This window comes from Cyphomyrmex costatus, unplaced genomic scaffold (genome assembly GCF_001594065.2).
Source record: "Cyphomyrmex costatus isolate MS0001 unplaced genomic scaffold, Ccosl1.0 scaffold123, whole genome shotgun sequence".
NCBI classification, from domain to species: Eukaryota; Metazoa; Arthropoda; class Insecta; order Hymenoptera; family Formicidae; genus Cyphomyrmex; species Cyphomyrmex costatus.
Genome location: NW_017275207.1, coordinates 1,486,875 through 1,511,762, shown reverse-complemented (window position 1 = coordinate 1,511,762; position 24,888 = coordinate 1,486,875). Strand labels below are relative to the sequence as shown.

The following is a 24,888-nucleotide window of genomic DNA, read 5'->3' as shown; positions in this document are numbered from 1 at the left end:
TCCTTCGAACGAATACGCTCTCGTGCATTCCTCTATGAAGCTTTGCATTTCAGGTACACCGTGTTCGCATGCGCTAGTAAGTGTCTATATCGAGTTTTGTCGAGGTGACAGTTTGACCAGGCAAGTAGGTACAGATGACTTCCCATTTGGAGCGTTCGATGCATTCCCAGAAAATCGACCTCAAATCTGTGTCGATCAAAATCGCAAAATTAATCTGGCCTCTTTTCACTCTAATTTAATAGATCTCTGAATCTCTGATCTACGTCATTTTCTAATAAGTTTCAATTTTTGAGATCGAATAATATTGACTAAAAATATATAACTGAAGAGAGGTTAATCTTTTTAAATCTTATTAATTATATTACATTCTCTTTCACAATTTGTTTTATTCTGGAATTACTGTTTTTTTTTTTTTTCTTTAACTCTGTTAATTACTGTAATGAAGATGAAAGATTCGTCCTATTTTTCGCAAATACATCGTAATTTTTCCGGAAATTTAATTATTTTCTCTTATCTGTGTTAAATGCCTTTATTTGCGAATTTGATTTTCACGTTGGTCTCCACAGGGAATGCACTTAGCACGCAAATCGGGGAAACTACTTATTAAACTAAGTATATGTCGTATGAAAGACACAGAATACTGAAGTAAGCACATAAAATCCGTATCTTCTGTAGAGTATGTGATTCTGTGCCAACACTATAAGAAAGTATAGTTGATTAAATATATTATAAGAATATAAATACAATTAAATGACGATGGAGAGCTAAAGCTTGCATATGTAATACAATAAAGTGCTACTGCGATACTTACATTGGAAAGAGTGCTGCATGTTGGTTTTTAATATCGGCGCAGGTATGCGGGTATGCAAGAAGCGTCGCTTGCGTTCAAATTCTTTAGCGCAGAAGAAGATAGACAGCAATAATATTGATTATATTATTAAATAGAGCGAATAATCTGGTAAGGATCATGAAGATGGCTATATTACAAAAGCACATATAATTTTTATTAGCCACGGAGCGCAGCAAGTGACTTGCTCGTATTACAGTACAGCAGAACTACTACTAGAATTTCCGGAAACCGCGCGGCTTCTCTCGGCATCTGTCGATATAAGGTGTTTTAACGCGTAACAAACGAAACAAGCGGTAATTCAATCGCCGCCGTTCGGCCATTAAATAGTAGAACAGACCAATTACGTGTTCTAAAGTATACTTTTTGCGCGTATATCCATCGTTTGCATTCGCGAATCGTTCGTTCTATCCGGAAGATAAGAAGGCGGCAAAAAAAACTGTCGAATCGCCACGAATATGGGATCGCAGTTTCAGGTTAATTTACTCTCTATGCGTGAGCGCAAAACTTTCGTTTACGTATCTGCATAACTACATTTGCTTACTCGACATGTATACGCGTATACGTATGCAGTTATATATACTGCATTCGTCAAATTGCATCGGCCATTCCAGTTCCTTTTTTTTTTTTTCATACGGCTGCGCTATCTTTTGTCGCAGCCGCAATATCGCGGCCGAATACGATCGTTCGCAAATCGATATCGGTTCACCACACGGCGCGCGTTGTCGCAGCGAAATTATGTCGATGTTACAAAAGAGAAGATAGCCCACGTTATTTGCGATTCGCTGCGAAATGGCTCTGCTCGCCGAACGTGGCGAAAGCGGCAAACGAAGCGCGACTAGGAAGCAGCTAGCGAAAATCATTTTGCTGCGATAAAAGTACGAGGCTGTAACTGACAGGATAAATTTTTTATTCTTTTATTATATAATATAGAGCTATTGCTTTCTGCAACATTGTATGAAAATATTTTCAGGATTTATTATAACGTTGCCTCGCTTTCTTTTTTTCTCTCTCATTCTTCTTTCCTCTCTTTCTTCCTTTTTCTCCGTGAATTATAATAAATATAATAATTATACAAAGGAACATCAATTGTTGATAAAATTGTCATTTACTGCCTCTCAACTTATCACGCAGTTGCGTAGCATCGTTACGATTCGCGAAGATCAATGACTCCAATATCGCGATGATAAAATTGCCTCTGAAATAAAATTTTATGTAATATTGTGCAAGCGATTTACGTTTTGGAGCTATGATCTTCAGCTTTTTCGTCAAAATTTAATATTTACAAGAGGCTCATTGTGCCAAGCATTATGGAAGAGCTCATTAGGCACACACGCACATCTTACGCAGGCTTAGCGATGAGTAACAAAGAAAGCTGGAAAGGAAGCGAAAGGAACGCAGGATGATGAAGTCGGAATATATCAAAATAATTGAAAAAGGTCGCAATAAGTGAAACGAGTCCGTTATATCACATGCTTTAATTATCAATATCGGAATAATTTTTATTTTGAACAATTTTCTCGTATTCTATTATATTTTTTCAATTCAAAATTCCAAATCGTCTCCCGAAAATACAGAAGCCGTGTACTACGAACGTAGCGTAAATAATATCGGATTTCATCAAGGCAACAATAACGTGAATTTAATTACAACCGTGTGTGTCGTAAAATTTATCATTCGTTTATGATACCGATCGAAGCCAACGTAAACGGAAAAACTTGTACCGAGTTTCAAAATTTATTTTTACTCCACGTTCGAAATATACGACTTGCGAGAGCACGATAAAACGCGATAAGAGCGCCGACCTTCTTCTCAATGACGATTAACTATCTTTGCCGGGGAACGGAGTTTTATGTGGCGATTGTACAGAATAACGGAGAGGCCAGGGATCGATGGACAGGATACAGATATTAATTAACATATATCGGATATATATCTCCTCCGTACCTCAAGAATATCGCAACTAAAGCGCGGGAAAAGCTGTGAGGGCATGGAAACGGGAAATGTAGGAGGTGAAGATTAGGAGAAAAAAGACGAGAAAGAAGACAGCGAGTCGTGAGTTACATGGCACTCTTTTTACGGTGTTCGCCATAGTAAAAGCGGCTAACATCTACGTGGTCTTTAAGAGGACTCGCGTGCTTGACGTAACTCGCGTGCTCTTGGCGAGTGAGAAAAACGTCGCGAATCGTAGGGAAATTAATTTCGTGATGATTCGCAGACGAGCAACGATACAACGACGGCAGGAATTTCGCCAAGGGCACGCGACGAACTGAAGGGGCATCCCGTTTAAGAAACTGTATCTGCAGAAAGAAATGTAATAAATTAACGTAATAAATTAATCTGCGAGGAACTGCGATCAGCATTAACGTTCCACCGATCGCAGCGGTATGCAAACAATATGATATAACACCAAAGAGAAGTAATAGTAAAAATTTAAATAAAAAATTAAGGAGAAAAAGTGGTTACGATACAAGCACTGAGTCGAATAGATTCCGAATAAGAGGAGATTAAAAACAAGGGAAGCAGGAAGCGAGGCTAAGATCGTGAGCAATAATGGGCGCAATATCGAATAATACACAAGTATATATATATATATATATATAATATATATATGTATAAATATAAATATTACAAGGGATTAGCGAGTCTCGGGAAGTTCTGTTTCATTTTTCTTTTTATCATAGAAAGAGATGAAATAAGAAGAAGCATTAATAAAACAAATATTCATGCATTTCTCAAGCATTATTATTACAAATACTGGCTGACTCCTTGACAAACCCCGTGAGCGTGCACGCGCAAAAAAACGCATTCGAGACTGGCGAGATCGACTACATCTCTCTATCTCGAGTCGGCGCAAGCTGTCGCGTTTCATCACTTTTCGTCGTGCCTCGCGCGAGGACGATGTTAAATCCCGGTCGCATCAGCGCACACACATAAACGCGCGAGTACACACAACACGATGGTAATTACGAACGAAAGAATTCGGATAGATTCATTGTCAAGTATAGGCCCGCGCGCGCGCGCGCGCGCGTACAATTACCGAAGATGCGCGCGAGCGTCTGTATCTATAACATTCCCGAGATCGTGCGTAATGTACTCTCGACATATCGATATTACATATGTGTGAGCTCTGGGTATGTGTGTATATATGTTTACATACGTATATGTATAATAATGTACAATGAGAATTATAAGAGACAGTACAGTACACAATAATAAATACTATCTGATGCGTGTATAGTTATAGTCGTAAAACGTTTTTCTCTTTCTCATCATAATAGTGTAATTCGAACATGTGTGTATATCATATATATATATATGTGGTTATGTATATATACAGATACATAGTCCACAAAATAGTTTCTTGTATGTGTAATTAGTTACCTTGTGGAATATGTCCTTATTTATCTTCTTCTTTTCGTTGCATTGCGTTAACTTATATATGCAACAACGACAATATGTACGTGTTTTTGTGTGTGTATATATATATATTATATAATATATATATGATTTATCTTAATAAGGGTATATAAATATATATATAGTTATATATTGTGTAAGTTTCACTTTTTTCTTCTTTATCTTCTTATCTTAATGCTTCGTTCCTGCGTCGCGTGTCTAAATAATGTAGGCATTTGTTGTATACGTGTTTCTCTATGTGCAATGGTGTATAGAGTGCAAGGGGAAGGCACTTCCGCTGTTTTGCCGATATCACACCGAAAACACGGGATTGCGTCTTCCACCTCTCCATCGTCCGCGTACAAGACATTCTACATTAATACATATCCTTTTAAAGAATACACTCTCTCGTCTAGTAAAATATAATAAACATTTTTTTTCCCTCTTATGGAAGTACGTAGTAGCTTTGCGATAAAACAATCACAGTTCTAAGGAAACAGTTTGCTACATTTGATGCAACAACGGCGACGACCGATCGATCGCTTGGACCGATCGCGTCGAGCCCAGAACGCGATTACGGGTTTTCGGTGTGAACTTAAAAAAACCAGCCACCCTCTCGATAATGTACGTATATAATTTGTAGACATCAAGTTCAGGAACCCTAAAAGTGTCGGTCCGTAATCAGTATATTTCAGACTCGATCCTATTCGACTCTCTCACTATCCTTGTATACCTTATAGAGTTACCGTTACGGAATACGAAACTTTATCGCGCGTTATCGCTGAATTCTCGGCTTGTCCAAGGCCGTTAGGACTTTACTTATGGATTAACGTATTATATATCGTCATCTTCCCGAGGCCCTTTAGCGCCGACGTCACATGTATGATATCGTAGTATCATAAGTACCGATCGTGAATTCCAGGTTAACGCCATACAAGGCACTGAAAGGGCTAATCTTACTATATTCCAGTGCCACGCGCATGCGAGAACAGTGTGTGCGTGTACGTGTGTATAAGTGTAACACATTACATATTATCACATAGGACCGCCGCACGCGCGTTTATCGTAAGGATAGAAACAATTTCTTCCCTCTGGGACAGGTGTCTCGATAAATCCCCTTAGTCGCTATAATATAAAACGGCGCTCGAAGAGCGTTCTCGTGGCGTTCGTTATGGAAGACACCATGATACCCTTGAGAATTCTCAATTCTGATTCTAAAGCGAGAACCATTACCCTTACTTGCAAATCGTAGTAAAAATCTATTATCCTCAAGGAAAATAAAATTCGACATATTATAAATGTTAATTATAGAATACTTCGTCGATTATACATATGTCGAGTACAACTTACGAGAGTGTTTAAAAAATATGTAGATTCGCCATTTCAAAAGAAGGACAGCTACAGTTTTATACCATGGAAGAGATATTTGTAAAGTAATTATTATTCGACTTGTCAAAATATGCTATGTTCATTATTTATACAATATATATATAAAGTAAAAAAATTGTAAGATAGACAATAACATTAAATCAGTAGGCGAACGAGAGATATCTCTCTCTGAAATCTATAAAAGTGTGTTACTTTTTAAATTGTGTGCAGCCCGTATAGATGTACGGCTTAAATTGTTTTACAATTCTTTATTATTAATTAAAAATCTATTCTAGAACCATTACAAGACAATTTCATTCTACAATCTTGTGCGTTTTCTGCATAGATTCATAATCCCTTGGAAGAAGTTGTTTCTAATGCCGCGGAAGAATCAAAGGAATTGTGAGGTAATGCGTACCTTATTCTCCATTCATATTCTCTTGAGCTTTTTTAAGCCAAAAGGAGAGATACGACATTATAATCCGAATAAAATTTCTTAGCAATTACAATTTGCTACGTCACGACCAGGATCAGGATTAAAACTAAACTTTTACGAGAGAGATTTAAGATACGTATATCGCAAACTTTTCGCGCGTTAAAAGTATTTCACTTGCATACGCGCGTGCCGGGATTCTAGAAAATACCTCACCTTGCTCTGTTCTTCCGCGTTTTCATGTACACAAATTTCTACCGTCGCACAATTCGTTCGCTCGGTTTTCTTCGTGAGAATTACGATACGACCGGCCATTTCGTTTCTTCTCCACTGAATGTGCCAGTGAGTGTGCTCTTCATGTATATGTATGTGTATGTACATAATTATATTCAAATATATATATATATATATATAACATAGTATATAAGATATCATATATGTACACAACATTTATATATGTATATGTATATATATATATATATATATATATATATAATATAGTATATAAGATATCATATATGTACACAACATTTATATATGTATATGTATATATATATATATATATATGCATATATAACTTTAACACATACAACAAATATCTTTCAATTTCGTCCCGTATTAAAAAAAAAATTATTTACAAACGCATATATACACATATGCATATGTATATATGTTTATTCTAATTATACATTGGACTCAAACAAATTTTCAAATCACTGGCAGATACGTGAATGCGGACATACGGAAAAGAGGAAAGTAGATGTTAGCGTGAATACATTTCGTCGTATTTTTTTTTTTTTATACAAATCGCTCTCCAGCTAAACTGCATAACTGCTTTCCTCTCTTACCGTTATACTCGCGAATTAATAAAAATATACGCAGTGTCTGTCAAGTAAGTGTGAGTGTCTTAAGTGTAATGTTTGTGCGGTCGTGTACCACGATGCGCATGTGAACTCGTCTTTTTTCCACCCTCGAGAATGGCAATCAACGAGACGTATCTCTTCTCGTCTCACCGCCTTCAAGGTTGGACCATTTTTTTTACACTCCCTCTCTCCTCTGTCTCCTTCCAATTTCACATAAATACATCCGCATATCCCACGGACTTGCTGTTTCTCCTTCTTTTTCACAATTATTTCCTGTACTTCTCTCATTCAATTAAATGCATAAGCTCATAGATCGCAATTGACGAAATTCACTGTGTGCAACAGACTCCCCCGAATTGAATCCATCAGGACAGAAGAGTACGTTGTGTTCGAACACGCTTATGCTAAAGATATAGATACGCTAAGTATAAAACAAATAACTATTCTAAATTCTACGCACATTACACGACAACTAAGGGCCTACCGGAAGTGTCGCATCTTCCAGTCGAATTTATCGTCGATGTGCAAGGTGTTTTTAGGAAATATATGCGCTATATATATAGACATAATACAATATATATTCTTATAACTAAACTAAAAGAAAAGACAGGTTAAGTTAATAAAAATTTTAAAACAATTTTCTTTAAATATTAACAAATATCACGCATGAGCCTCGTATAATTTAAAATAGATCATGTGATAACGAAAAAGAAAAACAGTTTTCTGAATGCACATGATACTAAAATCTTAAAACCAATATTATATTTGCGCGCGCAAATTCTTTTCATTTAACATTATTTAATTTTCTTCCGAGATGAACAAACAAAATAAAATTTTGAACATATTACTACAATATATAAATAAGCGAATCGTGCTCCAGTAAAAGAATCCAACTTTGGATAATAATTATTTCAATAACTCTAAACGCGAATGCTAATTAACACTACGGACTTAACGGCAAGTATCGCATATAACGTGACATAGGCCGAGCGTCGTTTTTTTTTCCTTGTTCCGGACGTTAGACGTTAAAATTTGGACGAATAGCTATAACACAAAAATTTGAGTAATTTTGAAATAAAAATATTGCGATGCCGTATTTTACGGCGGAAATTGACTTATTTACAATTTAGCCTATTAAAAGAACAAAACGGAGCCACGCGTAACGACACATAACATTTTCAATAGTTCTCTGTAGTAAAACAACGCTAATTATCGGCATAATTAAAAACTATCTCTATAAAGTATATCGCAAATCGCTATTACTCTAGAAAAAAAGATCAAATAATAAAATGAATAATTAATGTAACTTGGTGACTTCGGCCACGCTCAATTTTTCGCAAGCTCTTTTACCTTCTCTCGAATGCAATCTTTATCGGCAAGTCAAAATTTTCAGTTAAAATATTCAGTCGAAATTAAATTCAAGTTTATATTTCGACAGGCATAAGATCAGAACGGTAGTCACGTCTCTCTCAGTCATTTAAGCAAGCAGGTAGTGTATGAGGGAAAAAAATCCCGTATTTCCTTCACCGTTCTCTTCTCTACAGTTGTACGCTTATAACACTCCAAATGGAATCGGGTCAATAAGGCACTGTTCACCGACAATGTCTGACTAGAAAATGAATCTATTTTCGGAACTTGTTTTTGTATATCAGCATCTCTCGTCTCGCAATCGCTTAATCGAATATTCCATCCCTCTCGCGAACGAAGACTGATTTCTCGCTTTTTCTTAGTATCAGCGATAAAAATTAACATCTTAGGACTGCACTTTTGGTTTCTACGTTTTTCGTTTCATCGATGTAGTCGAAGATTTAAATACGCGTAATTTTTTAATATCAAATAAAATTAAAGCTAATAAATTGCAATTCGATATATTTTGTATATAGTATAAAGAATGTATATATATTATACTCTCTCTTTCTTTCTCTTTTCTCTTTAATACTTTTATCAGCAAAATATAGAAAAATCAAATAACAACATATACATGACAAGAAATTCACTAATCTTTACTATGTAATTTATGCCGAAAAGAATAACATTCTAGGACTAATCACCACTGGGCATTATTGTAGTTATTGTAAACTAATGTATCAAATATTCATTTAGCTCAATTTTATTTTTTTCTTTTTACTTCCATGAACGCTACTATTTCTAAACGCGTTTACATTTCGGACTGAAACTACAAAACTACAAAAATACAATTGCGAAAATCTATTCAGAACGTAATAATTTTTACGGTTCATAATTCATCCCCGCAATTGAACGCTAATCGTAAAGATACTCTATAATTATCTAAAATACCACTACCGTGATCTGTAGCAGCAATCATCATTCGCAGTGACTATCGCGGAATCGTTCGTTCGTTCGTCGCGAGGGAGAGAATGGAAGGTGCCTGAAGGAAGGAACGGCACTTTTGTGAGATGAGACGAGTCTTCCCGAGCTGGTAGGTAAGGATGTTTTTATGACGTCTTCATCTTCTTGTACGGTTGCATGATCACCCCAGAGCTGACGGGGATCGCAACCTGCGGCTGCGCCGCTATTGTCGCCGGGTTGCCTATCTGCGGTATCTGCGGTACACCTGCGGCTGCAGCTGCGGCCGCGACGCCTGCCGCTACTCCGGGTACACTGGCTACTGCAGGTAGAACAGCGTATGGATTCTGGACATAGGGATTGGTTTGTACGGTCGCGGCGCCGGGTACAGTTGGTATCGACGCCTGGACATATGGATTCGGCAAGATCTGCTGTCTGATCAGAGAATATGGATTTATGGGGGTCGCTGTGGGTGGCGGTCTGGAATACGCTAAGATACCCGCGGACAGCGGTGAGGTCAAGGCGCCTGGGATACCGGCCAGACCCGAGATGACAGGTCTGGGAGTCGCCGCGGTGGCTTGCAGATTGGCTGCTGCCATCGCGGGATTCCCGGCGGCCGCCGCGGCGGGATTCATGAGATTTTGTTTGTTCAGAGCGACGCCGGTGTAATTAAGTGCGAGCTGACCAATGCCGTAAGATTGCGAGACTTGCGAGAGCTTAAGGGCTTTAGCATAATTTTTCTGGGCGACTTCTTTGGCGAGAGTCGCTGGATCGAGAGGGGCTGGTAACCCGGAGGCCATTCCGAGGCTATTGAGAACGTTTAGGCCCGCCATATTGGAAGCAGTGTTATAATTGCCCACAGAGGTGATGTTCGTTATCGATGACATATTTGCCATGGAGGCCATAGAAGCCATCGAGGCCATGTTCACCATGCCAGGCATTGAGGTCAGGCCGGCCATAGAAGTTAACGGACTCATCGCTGGTGACAGCGCCAACTGGTTAATTTGTTGCTGTTGCTGTTGGTGTTGTTGCGATACCTGTTGCTGTTGTTGTTGTTGTTGCTGTTGCTGCAAGGACGACGGGCTCGAATGATTCAATTCGGGGGAGTTACGCGAATTTTCATCATGATTCTGCGTAGTAACCGGTTGCTTGTTATTGCCGTTACTATTGTTACTGTTATTGTCAGCGGTCGGAGGTGGCGGCGGCGGATTGTTGGGATCCATCAGCACGCCATTGTTGGCGTCGGCGCAGTTATTGACTGTTGCGCCAGCGGCTCCCTGGGAGGAGGAGGATTGCACCACCATCGCGTGGTGGTTGCTTTGCACGTTCGGGGGTTGCACGACCGATTGGTTAGAGGTTTGAGTGGGTAGGGGTGGTGTTCCAGTGTACTCACATGACACAGGCACGAAGGGCTGCTGCAGCTGCATTAACTGTTGATAGGTCGTCGCACCGGTAGGCTGATAGACCGGCACGCCGGACTTGTCGGCCGCCGGTCGTTTATACGGAACCATCCCTGGGAAGGCCTGCAAAAAGAATTGCAAAGAGATTCGCGATTAGAATGAGTTTGTGACGCGAGCAGCGTGGCCACTCGAGCGGAAGCTTCCTCCATGAAAGCCTCAACTCCGTTTCGGCCGGGGATACGATATATTGTTCTCTTTTGCGTGTTCATGAGTTTTCTTGATCCAGCTGTGCAGGGAACGTCGAGTTTGACATTTTCCACGATGAGGTGGTCAAAAAACCAATCTCGTTCGTCCAATACAATCAAATTCAATCGTAATAAATTGACATTTTAAGATGAGTTCATATCGATATATTGGTACAATGATTCTTTTGTCTTCTTTGCAAAACAGTCGGATATACCGCAGCCAGAAGGAGCCATATCTACCTCTCATCGATATCATCACTGTTTTAGAAAGAAACGATCACTGCTATCTCGTTAAATCGATAATGCTCCATTTTAAGATGCTTGCAAATTTAATAATATAATAATTCAAAAAAAGAATTTTGTCAGTAGAAATTTTTATCTTGCTGTAAGAAATAAATATCTCGTAAAAAAAATGGGGAGATAGATATTAAACGCGAATATAAATGGAATGATGCGCACGAAGAAATGGATCGTATGAATTATGATTCAATGTTTAGGTTCTGCACTTACAAAGTTCTCGTAGTAGAACGACCCGACAGACTTCATGTCCATCTGCAACAAAGACAGGATCGGTTTCAACTAATTTCGAGGACGAGGCGCGTTACGTCTGTATAATTGGATTTTCGAGACGGGAAACGAGAGAGGGTCGTGTCTCAAAGAAATGGGGGAGGACAGACGGTGGCGCGATGGAGAAGGGTTGTTGAACTGTGGTAGTGTGTAAAAGTTGTGCCGATGACGCAGCTTGCGGCGACGTTCCCAAACGACGACGTTTCGTTGTTGGATAACTGCAAAATGTTTCGTTCTTTCTTTCTTTCTTTCTTTCTTTTGCACTTTTCCTCTGTTTCTACTATTGGGAGCGTGTCAGAAAAACCAGCCATTGTTAGTATCGAGGACCGTGCGCGGCTCGATTAAAGAGAGACCGTCGCCTTAAATTAATAAACGATCAAAATACCGATCGGAAAACTGCACTGTTGCCTTCCTATTAAGAATATTGCGAGAGCGAAGAAGCAGAAATCGCGCTGTAACAAAGTTGCCGATGCTAATGTCCGATCTGAAAGCTTTTCGTCCATTTTCGCGAGATAAATGTGAAGACAAATAAATCTTTTCTCTTTTACGAGAAAAACGAAGAGAGAAAGATATAAAGAGAAAGATAGAGAAAAAGAGAAAAAGAAAGAGCAAGATCGACAAGAGAGATATTAATATAAAAGGCGTAGTGTGTTGGGCTTGGCTCGGAGAACAAAAGGCTTCGCGATACCGACGTGATGCGAAAGTTGCACAACACGGATTCACGAAAGCTGGTAGGCTTGCGGTGATACTTGGTGAGCGAGCACTTTGGTAAGTCACCTGCGCGAAACAGACGCGTGCGCAACAAAGAGGGGAAAGCCAAATCAAAATCTCTATCGAGGTGTAAAACACGTTCGAGTTAGAAGCTGCGGTAGACGAAATGCAAAAGCTCAGAAGCTGACTTATAGTAAAGTGGCCGGGGTGAAATATATATTATTACAGCGGCACAGATACATACATATATGTATATGCGTGTTAACACGTATTCCCGCGATTTGCTCACCAACGAAGGACTCGGAGTCGTAACGACGCACGGATACAAGGTTCAAAAAACCGCGACTTTGTGTATGCAAACGACTCGCCTTTAACCGCCGTATACGTTTACGACTAACGCCAAAAATAAACGTAAGTAATCGCGAACGTTGCTAGTACAAGCGTGTACGCGAAAGCGAGTCGGCGCGTCACACTGCATTTCATTAGCTTAAGAATGTGCAACCAACTATCACGCAAAAGGCAACATGCCTTCCAACTCTTTATCATTATTCGTATTGAATGTTGCTTCCTATTAAGCCTGTCGAAAATATATATATCGTTGTAACCAAAGTTTTCATCGAATTTTTTGTTTCTCCGTTAAAAGTTAAAAATGCTGTAAGACAAAAGCGCTTTAAAATTAATACGCTTTACATGTAGGAAAATACGGCATTAATTTTTAAAATAAGTTCAGAGCCAGCTAAGCGCTGTAATCAAAATTTAACATAATTTTTAAAAGTTGAGCATTTTTATTCAATTATGATATTTAATTTAAGTTATAATAAAATTTACTTAATATTTGCTAAAAAAATATTTTATTATCATTTTGTACTGCAAAACCTTTCGGCTTCAAATTTATCAAAGAAAATTGGTAATTTCCATATCTTATGATACATCTTGTATGCGTACAGCGAAAATGCATTCGCATTCGGCTGTCTCGGTGTTATCACGTTTCAAAATTTTTGTTTTGAAATATTGATACATTTCTGCAACAAGAGTTTGCATTCTTATGAATTTATATGGATTCTATGCAGGCACTTCTTCTTTCTCTTCGCGTATTGAAAACTCGCGTACCGAAAATACCGAGAAGTTATGCGCGCTTTCTGAAGGAAGCCTCTATTTGTACAGCGAAAATCCATTTTCGTCCTGGCGCACGGAGTTAGAAAGTTGCACATGGATAAAATTACGTTTCAAACCCGAACAAATCTGTCGATCGCGCTTCAGATGTTGATTGACGGTATTAGCGACGGAGAGATAGAGAGAAAGAGCGAGATACGTACGTGATATATATATAAATATATATAAAGACAGAAGTAAAAGAAAGGGTAGTATTAAAAAAAGTAGCGAGTGTATGTAAGCGATCTACAGTGCTCTTTAGCAGACTCGACGTGACTCTAATGAAGACAAGGGAAGCCGTCACGCGGACGGCGAATTTCGAAACGCGTCACGGCAATGAGTGCCCGCTCGACGATCCTCCGCGACAAGAACTGCCAAAACTTCGGTCATCGTCCAGAGCGTCGAGGGGATGACATTACGTCCACCATCACCTCGATAGTCGCTTAAGCACAACATGCATCATCGGCGCAAGCTCAGAATTTACACAGATCTAACGCTCCGTAGACGCAGCACCGCGGTATGCAGGATTTGTAGCATACCGCGAAAGTGCGAGCCTTTAGGGCCTCACGACTCGCCCTCTTTACTCTCTTTTTTTTTCCGTTTCGTTTCGTGAGGGGGTCCTGACATACGGAGATTAGAGTCGACGGTTTCCTTACCGAGCTCGCATCAAAACACGCGCGCACTTCCGCATCCATATATTCGCGATATTTCTTTACTTTCACAAAAGTGCTTTTCCATTTTATTAATCCTTTAACGTTGAGATTTCCTGTTCTTTAAGCCCGATATATATAAAGCACAAAACACGGGTCGCAAGACTAGAAGGAACTAACCTAACGTATTTTAATTATAAAAGGTTGCAGGATGCAGGAAGGTGAACTTCAACTTTCGCGTCCTATACGTATCGCGGTCTGTGACCTAATATTTCACTTGCGACTTGCGTTCTGCGTCTTATCAGATCGGGCTTTACTCCTTTCAAAACTTTTTAATTGCTAAGCAATTAATTTCTTTCATTACAAATCACATTGCTGCTTCATTTTTTTTTCAATTATCAACATAATTCCAACGGTTAAATGACATCAGACAAATATTTTATTAAAACAAGTAATCAATTATCCACGATATGAAGAGTATACTCACATAATAAAAAAGCTATTCACACCCTCGTATCAAATACAAGGAAATAGAGAGATAAAGCATATCGCGATCGTATAGATTTATCAAACATTAAAGGATTAAAGATAGACATATTTTAAAATTTTCCTTAGCGTTTCAATAGTGCGTGCGTGTCTCGAAATGTAAGCGCGACCAACAAGCGGATGACAATCGTGATGAAAAGTGTGCTCCTTTCACGCGATCGTGGATCCGCTAGTTTCATTGGCCGGGGAAATCGCCAAGGGGTAAATGTATGTTAAATCATATATTCGCTAGCCACGCTCAATGTGCCTTCGTACAAGACTTTGATGAAATATGCACTTTGCGCATCCCCTTATAAAGAGGGCTCTTTAATATTCGTGACAATATAAACACGTGGCTAACGATTAAAAAAAAAAAGTAGTAAGCGATCTATAAATACATTACGAGGCGTAAGCTCTGATACGAACAACATTGCAACGAACGACAGTGGAAAGCGAAACCAAGAGAAAACAAATAGTTTCTAGAATTTTTTTGCGCGATTTCTTTGGACAAAAGTCAATGCGATATCATGTACAATCCGAGAACGATACGAGATTAAACGTTCGGTGCAATACAAGCATCATAATAGAATTGAATGTTACACGGTATCTTGCAAATCCTTTCGCGCCGACAATACTAAAAGTAAAAGTTTGGGAAAATCACTTTAACTAAAAAAAGCTTTTATTCGCGGAGCCATATATGTGACGTCTTGTTAACATTATAAAATTGTTTTCAAGCAAATCCTTTTTTTTGTTGTCACCATTATTTATCGCGTTGCAGCACAAAGGTTTCAATCGTGACTGCACCTATGCCATCGATATCGTGAAGACTTCTATAGTAATATTCTACAAGATGGTACCGACATTAAAGGGGTTTCAATAATGATGCCATATACTAGACTCATATAGAGGTTTCGGTTATGGCGCCGTATGTGACGTTATTGGTATTCTAGTACGCTTCAATCACAACACCATGTTGGCAGAAACGCGACATCTCGTATCGTTAGGCTTACACGCGTTTTTCTTTCTATTCAATAAAGAAACGGCGGGACTGTTGTTAGAAATAAAAATGGAAAATAGGAGCTAGAGCTCTAAGCGCGCTCGGCAGTGTATTCACAATCGCAATAACTGTACTCATAACTTAAAGATACGACTACGTGGAATCTCTGGAAAATGGCCTGGAACCGTTTCGTCGCGGTCGCCCAAACTTTACCACGACGCAAACTCCGCAACGTAGCTTGTAGCATGAAACCGGCATAAGCAAGGTCGATTACATTTACGACGCAGAATGTCCGTCTAAACCTGTCCATTTGCAAAGTTCCGCGAATCGAGCACAAGTATCAGCAAGTACAAGCAGTTGGAAATTCTACAAGATTAACATGAGATTATATGACTGCCAGGAATTAATTTCTTGAATCCTGATTAACGATGTTGAAAATTTCATTAATCAATACCGTGATTAGATAAGACCAATATATCTGAGATTGTATCAAAATATCGTAAACATATTTTATTGTATTGAAAACTTCTTGCTGGGGCCTAATATTTCCTTCTTTTATATCAGGAAAATTTTCGCAACCCAGTCGAGGCCACTTTGCCAGAGTCCAGCTACGAAATAAAAGGAAAGTGTACTTCATGCATAAGCCGTGGTACCATTAGCAGATCATCATTGGAGTCGCGCATCCGCTTCTTGCCGAGCTCGATGCTCGCCATACCGGCGCTCTGAAGTCCTCCGGGCATCGCAGCTGCCGGCACTCCTGATACTCCGCCAGCCAACGTACTCATTCCCGTCACGTTCGTCGGCATCGTCGCCGTCTGCGTTTTTTCGTATCGTTTCGTTCCGCATTTATTATTATATATTTTTTTTTATTTTCATTTTCACACGTTCGTTCGGTTTTTCCGATTTCACTTTTTTTTTTTTTTTTTAAACATTTTTATGCGTGTACACAGATTTCAGGTTTTTTTTTTTTACAGCCGCATACACAGTTTTCCGTATGTCGCCGTGCGTCGATCACATCCGTTTCCGTTTCGGCATTCCCGAGACATTTCCCAATCAAGACGTTTTTCGTTTTTCATGTGTTAGCATATTTATACATATTTTGTTGTGTGTGTATCGTTGCGGCGATCGTAGCGATGGGTGGCATATACATTTTTTCGTACATTTTTGGCACATGCGTATGGTGGCATCGGTCGATCGTGCGTATTATTTACGTTGGTTTTTTTTATTATTTGCGTTGATATAGTTTTTTTTTTTTTCCGAGTTTCAGCAATATTTCGCAGGCGTTAATTGGCAGGTAGCGAAGCGCACGAAGGTATTGTCAGCAAGCATGTAGAAGCATCGTCAGGCGGAAGAGGGCAAGATAAAAATCAAAAAAAGAAAAACAGACCAGTTGAGGCTAAGGCAAGAAACGACAGTCGCGATAATATTCTTTTCGACTTATGTAAAAAAAAAAGAAAAAGAAACGAAAGAACACATACTCTTACGCGTGCGTATATGTGTGTATACGTGTGTGCGTATGCGTGTAGATACATGTCCGCGTACAAGTGTAACACGCTTGTGAGTTACAGTTGTTACACGTTGACCCGGCATATCGCGCTTATCAAGCTATTCTTTCTCTCTTGTCCTTCGTGAGTTGAAGCGTGTGCGCGCGCACACACACACACACACACACACACGCACACACGTGCCACACGCATATACGCGCACGGGATTTACAATATTTTCGCGTGAGCTCGTGCGATCGCGCGTAAGACGATACGTCCGCCAATACGTTATATCCACTGCAAATAAATATACACCGCTCGGGTTACTCGCACGTGTATCACTGAATTACGTAACCGCTCCGATTTATCGCGTCATTCGATCACTTATCGTACTACTATCATTCTCTTCTTTGTCATTTTAATTTTCTATACTTGTCTTTTTAATGCAAAACACATTCGAACGAATTTCAAAAAGTAGCTAAGAATAAAAGTATAAATTAGATGCAGATTCTTATGCGTGACCCAGATATCTTTATACGTTTCGAGTAACTTCTGCGAGTAGAACACGAACGACTTGAATCCGACGCGCGATCGCAACCTTCTTCGTCCGATAAACACGGCTATAAAAAACGATCATTTTCATATAAACATTTATATTATTCACAAAACTTTAAAGAGATACTTTTCTTCATAAATCGTTGTGATATCCATTTCACTACATAACCACGCTTTTCAAATCACAACACGATGGACTTTCAGTTATCGGTAAGTTCGAGACTTGCTTAATACATGCGTATTCTAGGTAAATAACGCATTCTTTTTTTTACTCTTTTTCCGCGTTTATCGGCCTTCCACCGCGTTGCTCTTTTAAAATGTATGTAGCAACGCAATGAGACTCGTAGAAGGCAAATTTCTACGAGACAAACGCGAGTATAAACATCACCGATTAATAGTAATAGCAATAATAATATAATAATGCTACTGATAATAATAATAATAATGATAATCAATAATAATAATAATAATAATAATAGCACGTTAGATAGGACCAACGGACGTAGCTGGCGTCAGCGTCAATCTGCGGGCTAATTGGCACTAATTCGTTATTTAATCGACATTAAGGAGAGAAACAGACAGAGAAGTGACATATCTATTTGGCCGAGCACATTATCTATATAGTGACTAAAAGAAAAGCGCAAATTTTAATAATACTGAAAAATCAGAGTCGAACATAGAGCGTAGGGAAGCACGTAGATAAAGGGACGCGTAGGACGAAAGAGAACCGGTCCCACTTCATCGTCCATCGACATCGGGCTCTCTCGGCTGGCGTTTCTGACTGCTGCAACACCTGCAATAATCGAGGCACTCTCTCGAAGTTGATTAGTTTTGCATCTCTGCCTCTCATAATCTATATTTGCGTGTGGACATTCATGTACAAGATACAGATATATATATACACACACACACACATATGTGATATATGACTCTTTGGCTTCTCGCTCCACTTTTCTCTCCCGCTTTGCGTCAGCGTCCATTCGCTCTTCCCTTTCGGCGCCTTCCTTGCGAAATGGAGAAGGCGATCGAGAGAGAGAGAAAGAGAAAGAGAGAGAAAGAAAGAGATAAAATTATCATATATAAATAGTAAGGAAGTGGAAAAAGTTACAGAGAAATGCGTGCAAGAGACTATGAATGAAGCAAAAGAGGGGGTCATTTTTTTAGGACCCGTACTTCTCGTCTTTCTATCTTTACACAATACCTGAAAAATTTATGAAAAAGACATTGATTTAGTTTATCAATTAATTTACACCATCTTCTCGCGAACTTGGAAGTGTACGGTGTTCTCTTGTTCAAGTCTTCTTGTTCAAGAACTCGCTGTTGTCGTCGGCATCTTCTTTAAGGAACAGGATAACGGTGTATTGTAATCGTATTTCTGGTATATGTCTGTATAATGTGTTTATATGTGTATGTATGACAGTGTGCATGCGCGTGTATATATTTACATGTGCGATAATGATTTTGTTCTGTACAGATCAAGAATGTGCGAGCTTGTGCAGCTCGCACGTGTCGTATGCGGTTACAGTGATAGATCTGCACTCTTACGTGCTTGGGAACTTCGTGTCGTACACTTGGTAAACATTCAGGTATGGCATACCAATTCCGAAGAGTGCATCACGTCGCAACGATACGGTTCAGCCTGGCCCTCGTTGGCAACGTTATCAGTATAGACAATGCACATCGAGGTTGATTACAGAATTTACTTGAAATGTATCATAAAGCATTATTAAAATATTGTATTTCATATCAAAAGAATTTCAGAGCTATCAAACGTATAAACAATTTGTACCACTCGTAATAACGAATAATTTTTTATTATATGAGCTTTTCTATGCTAACATAATTTATTATTGAGATAACGATAATTATTGAATTCTAGCAAACAAAAGTAATCTACAGCTACTATACACATAATACTATTGTTCCTTTTTAAATTTTAGAATTATTAATTTCATAAATCTTTAACCTTTCGGAGCTGACGGTATACCATAAAAGCTAGTCAATTACAAATCTTTGTCAAAAAGTTCAAAGAATTAAATTTTTTTCATACTACAATTTAATACTAAATTTGGATCAATGTTATTAAATTATACATAATTCATTCCTTTTTGTCATTTTGTTTCCTTAAAATTAATTAACGCTTTTTAATTAAAAACATGTATATTAAATAGGTCTCACAATGTAGTGTGGGTCGGTAACTTTTATATATTTTTACAATAAGCCATTCCCTAAACATTAAATCTTAAATCATAAAAAATTAACCAAATCACAGTCGATTATTTTTCTCACCATTCAACTGTAATTGCTCAATTTCTTACGGCGTAAGACTTAAAAACTTAAATAATGACTTATAAAAATCTCATATTTTGACGTCAGCTCCGATAGATTAAAATCATATAGAATATGTAGAAACTTTATCGAAATTTAAAAACTAGAAACAAAACCTGCAGTTTAAATTTTCTCACGAGACGTCGAACCATCGATGGGCCATCTGAAAAAGGGAATAAAGTTGAGAGAACTGGTAAAACAAACATTCCCCCCCGTATCGTGGTCGTGTTTCGTTTTCTAAAAGATTCACGTCGGTCCGTAACCCCTGAGGCAAATTCGGACGGAGGTGATTCCGTCGGTACGCGGTATGCACCCTTGGGAAATTGAAAACCACTTTTAGAGAATGAGACTTCCCTGCCAACAAGCTGGTCTGCCGCAATCATCCATGTGAGACTTTCCTTCCATTGTGTCCGGGTGTGGCTGCAGGTCTTCCGCGCGACGTCGCTGAAAGTCTTTCTCGCTCTTTCTCTCTCTCTTTTACTCCAGCTTTTATTTATCTCTAACCATTACTTTTCGGACTGTTTATCCCCCGGATAATGAACACGATCGTGTCCCGGAGACAAGTTCGCGGATCAAAAACACGATGATTGAGTCTGCAGGAAACGGGGTATGTCTACCCCGCGCTGTTTACAAATACTACGTAATGACTTCAAGACGGCCGTCGTCCAGTTACACTTTTGCACTAAACACGTTTGCAAATAATCTTGATCCAACCGATTGTTCGTTCGTTAATCGGAGTTGAACTCGTTAATTAAATCGTTAACCTCCGATTCAATTCTCAAAGATACGAATAATTCTCTTTTTAATTGAAATAATAAACGACAACAAAAGAGACGTATTTTTAGGTCAAAATCGGTTGAAGGACAACGACGGAGGAACGATCTCTTAATTTAGATCCTGCTTAATTGAACGAATCGTGAAAGAGCGAGTACGTCGCTAACAGTTCCTCATGTCATTCCGTGACTGCGAAAATTACACAATCTTCTCGTGCTCGACGCTAACGTTATCGCGATCGCACACGATTGCGACAATTAAGAGACAGATTTGACAACGGAAGTGGACAAAAATGTTTTATCGCCTGGCCCACACACCTCCCAACAAACCCGTCGTATTTGTTCGTTCCTTCTACTGGTTTTTTTTTTTCGTTGTTTCTATGTATCTTTCGGGGACTCTTAGTGTAGCGTTTTTGTGTGGGGCAGCAAAAACAGCAGCGGGGTTGATAGCCGGGTTTCGTGCAGCACAGCTTGTCAGCAGGGTGGTGTACGTGTCATTCGTAAGAGATATCTTTTCTCAACTACATCTTATTTACAAGAACGTGACCATGTTCCATTTCCATTTTCTCGTTTTTTCTTCACTTCAGTCGAAACCGAATCCAAAAATTCCACGATTAACAATGCAAATATAAATAATACATGATTCGTATATGAACGTTGCATAAATATTAATAAATTCATTAAACATTGTATAACAAGACCTTTGACATAAATTATATAATTTTATATAATCATTTTGTATTTATGATACATGATCATTTAGTTAAATTGGCCAATTTGAAATGCTATGACGTATTAATGTATATGTGTTAAGTTCAACAGGTAAGGTACCAATGTACCAATAATACAAAAACAAATATTTAATAGTATTTTTTTATATCGAAAGGAAATGGAACGTGCACACAGCTGTAAAAGTATTTGTAATTATTATGACCTAAGTACCGAACAGGTGATTGGTGTATTGCAACTAGTTCTTTGCACCTGGATAGCTGCGATAGGCTGCTAGAAAGAGAGAAATAGAACAGTGGTGTTTTGGTGATGTTAACAAGAATTTTGCCTCGTGTACTACTCACTACACACTACAGAAACGGCTGAACATCATACAGGAGATGTGAAATATGGACGAACACAAAAGCGACAAACATGGGACGAGAACTATACGTTTGTTGGGAGAAAATCAAGTAGTAATAAAAGAAAGTAATTACATATTGTAAGAAGATCGGGAAACAATCGGAAAAATTCAGAGATAAGGGAAGAGATGTGAAAATAAACATCTGTATGGTAGTTATATAGGAGACGATATAACGCTCCATTTTTTTTTCATTAAACTAAAATGTAAACTAATTAATTAAATACATAAAGAAAGAATGTATTATTATGGATTATATATAAGTAAAAAAAATTGTTTTATACAACATCATATATATATTATCATTTTAGTACCGTGACATTTAGTTAGGTTTAATTAACAACTCACAGGTGTAATATTTGCATGATGACAGATGTTATTAAATGATAAAGGTTTATCGTACTCCTAGCACAACTATCATATAATTCTAACTGCGCAACAATTGGCCAATACTATTGTTTTATCTTAATCTGCTTTCGCGCGTGATGACATCGTGTGTATAAATATATTTATGATATAGGTTGGCATTATGTAAAACTCGATACGTGTTCAATAGCGTGTGAAGCACGTAAAGGGACTCTTACTATCAAGAAGACCGACGATGTACATACTCGACGTAGATTGGCGAAAAGCAGCGCAGCAACGAAAAGCTTCTTTTGACACAAAACTAGGAAACTGAAAGGAAGGGTGATGATAAACATGAAAGAAAAGAGAGAGACAAAGAAAGAGAGAAATTGTGAGACCAAGAGTAAGAGAAAAGGAACTACGCTTTTAGGGATAAAGGAGAAACGAGATAGGAAGAAAACAAGGATTGAAAAGGAAGAGGAAACAATGTGCGGTCGAGGGGAACATGCGTGCACTTCGAGTCTTTTGTTCTTCGCAAGCGACATCCTCAGCCTGCACAAAAGACTTTCCTGAGAGTGTCGCGAGAAGCGTATCGATATTCTCCTCTATCCGTTCGATTTCTCAAAACTTTTGAATTTTCGTCCGTTCAGCCGTATTTTTGATAGAAAAAAGTACAGTGGGACTATTATATAATCGTAATCAAGTGATATATAGGAGATAGAAAGAAAGTAGAGATTAACAATATGAGAGTGTAAATGAAGCTATCCCGGTAAAAATATAACATATGTATTTTTCTTAGACACTTATTCAATTATACTATCTAGTATTACTGTATTCTTATTGTAACTAAAGTACTGCGTAGGAAATAGACAAAAACATGATAGAAATCTATTCAGTAGCTGAAACATTTTCCTGATAAAAATAAAATGCAAGTTACGTAAATACTTGTTCAGTTTTTGTCTAGCAATTTTATATTAATATTGTAGATTATTATTAGTTAAAATGGCCTAACCTATTCTGTTTTTGTTATTTTATTTGTTATTATTATTGTTATTGTTCCGTAAATGAATTTAAATTTTGCAGATCTTTTGTGTACAATAGTTGCGGGCAAAGCGTTACACGTGTTTAAATTACGATTCAAATAGTTTTACTTCTCAGTTATTATAAACAGAATTAATGACTGTTCAGTAACTGTTCAAAAAAATGCATGAAATTTTTACCAGGGTAAAGTGATTAGAAATTATGTACAAATAAAAAAAGTAAAAGAAAAAAGTAGAGCAATTTTTTCCAAGCTTGTTAGGCAAAAGCGCGATGAATTTTCCTTTTTTTTTATGATTTCCAATTATTTTTTAAAGTGCGGAATACTTGTGATTGCGAATTCATCTCAATGAAATATGAAAGATAAATTTAATGTAATGTAATATTTTATACAAACATTTAACCAATTGCAAATAACGAAACAATAAGAATTATGAGGTATAAAATATATTTAAATTCATTCATTTCTCTCTGATAATCAATATAGTTATGTATCTTTAGGTACGATATACTGAATTGATGTGTAACGTTACATTTATATCATGTTTTATATACATAATATAATATATATTTATATTCTTTAAAAAATAAATAGAATACTCCCCATTACATCATTTTGAGTTATAAAGTATCCACACTTTACGGTAAAGAATTGATAAATAACTTTTTGTAATGATAGAAATATTAGAAATGCATTGCAACAACAGTGAAACCGTGATACACATCTCCGTCACTTTTCTTTCACGCAAGCGACATCAACACCACTGTACTTTATTATCGCAGCCCAACAGTGAAAAGGATAGAGCATCGGGCATTACTTTACCCTTTTTGACATCGACCAATTTTCAGCGGAGAGATAATTAAAAAAAAAAGTGAAAAAAGAGACGACACACTTGCATGAAGCACACGCCACATGGAACGATCTGCAAGGTAGAGGCTGGAAAGAGGCAGAAAGGCAGAAAAAGAAGAAAGTAGAAAGGAAAAAAGATTATTAGTGTTCACGGTTGACCCATTAACATAAAGAATTTTTATGTTTAATCTTGTAACAGAACTACACTGAGAAAAAAATTTTCATAAAAACGGCTTTTTTCATACATACTATATTTTCATTTTTTTACGTCAACATATAATGTATGAATCTAAATAACGTTTCCCTGTCAACATTTTCGTAAAATAAATTCTGTCACAAAAACTAGAAGCTCTTATAAAACCATTTGTATTCATATAGATATTTTGTTTAATGGGACAATCGTTGACACAGAATATAGTGTCGGTGTTTTGACGCCAGAAACCATGCAACACCATAAAATATTTTCCTGAATTACATTAAATTGATATCTTGTTTTTATTTGTTATGATATATTCAACAATAAAATAAAGTTCTGTCGCAATTCACCGACAATTAAGATGGAGATATAAAAATAGAACGGACAGTTTGGGATGCGTGAGAAAGAAAAAACAACAAGGAAATCCTCTGTGTCGCCTAAAGAGGATCTGAGAGGCAAATATGGATTTCGTTAAGAGGAAAATGCCGGACGAGATACTCAAAATTGTCATCAGATTAGGAGAAATATTTGGAGAGGACAGAACAAAAGCGCAAACAAAAATGAGAGAGATAAACAAGAATCGGGAACAATAAAAAAGAAATAGTCGTGAGAATTAATGTATTAAGAAAAAGAAAGAAAATGTGAGAAATGAAAGTAGTAAAGAAAAAGGTAGAAAAAGAGAAGAGAAGAGGAGAGAGAGAGAGAGAGAGAGAGAGAGAGAGAGAG

General features: G+C 37.8%; 1 protein-coding gene across 5 annotated transcripts in view; it reads right to left on the bottom strand.

The window, feature by feature from the left end:
- Positions 1-9,059: 9,059 nt before the first annotated feature.
- Positions 9,060-24,888, bottom strand: part of LOC108781661 (TSC22 domain family protein 1) — a 361,628-nt gene continuing 345,799 nt past the window's right edge. For 3 of the 5 annotated variants that reach the window (XM_018549723.1, XM_018549717.1, XM_018549707.1), the window contains 2 exons: positions 11,373-11,414; positions 9,062-10,740 (listed from right to left, as the gene is read on the bottom strand). In XM_018549723.1, coding sequence (XP_018405225.1) covers positions 9,367-10,740; positions 11,373-11,414 — 1,416 coding nt within the window. In that variant the 3' untranslated portion in view covers positions 9,062-9,366. Of the gene's footprint in view, positions 10,741-11,372; positions 11,415-16,117; positions 16,280-24,888 lie in introns of all 5 variants that reach the window. The other 2 variants (XM_018549738.1, XM_018549729.1) reach the window with 2 other exon arrangements.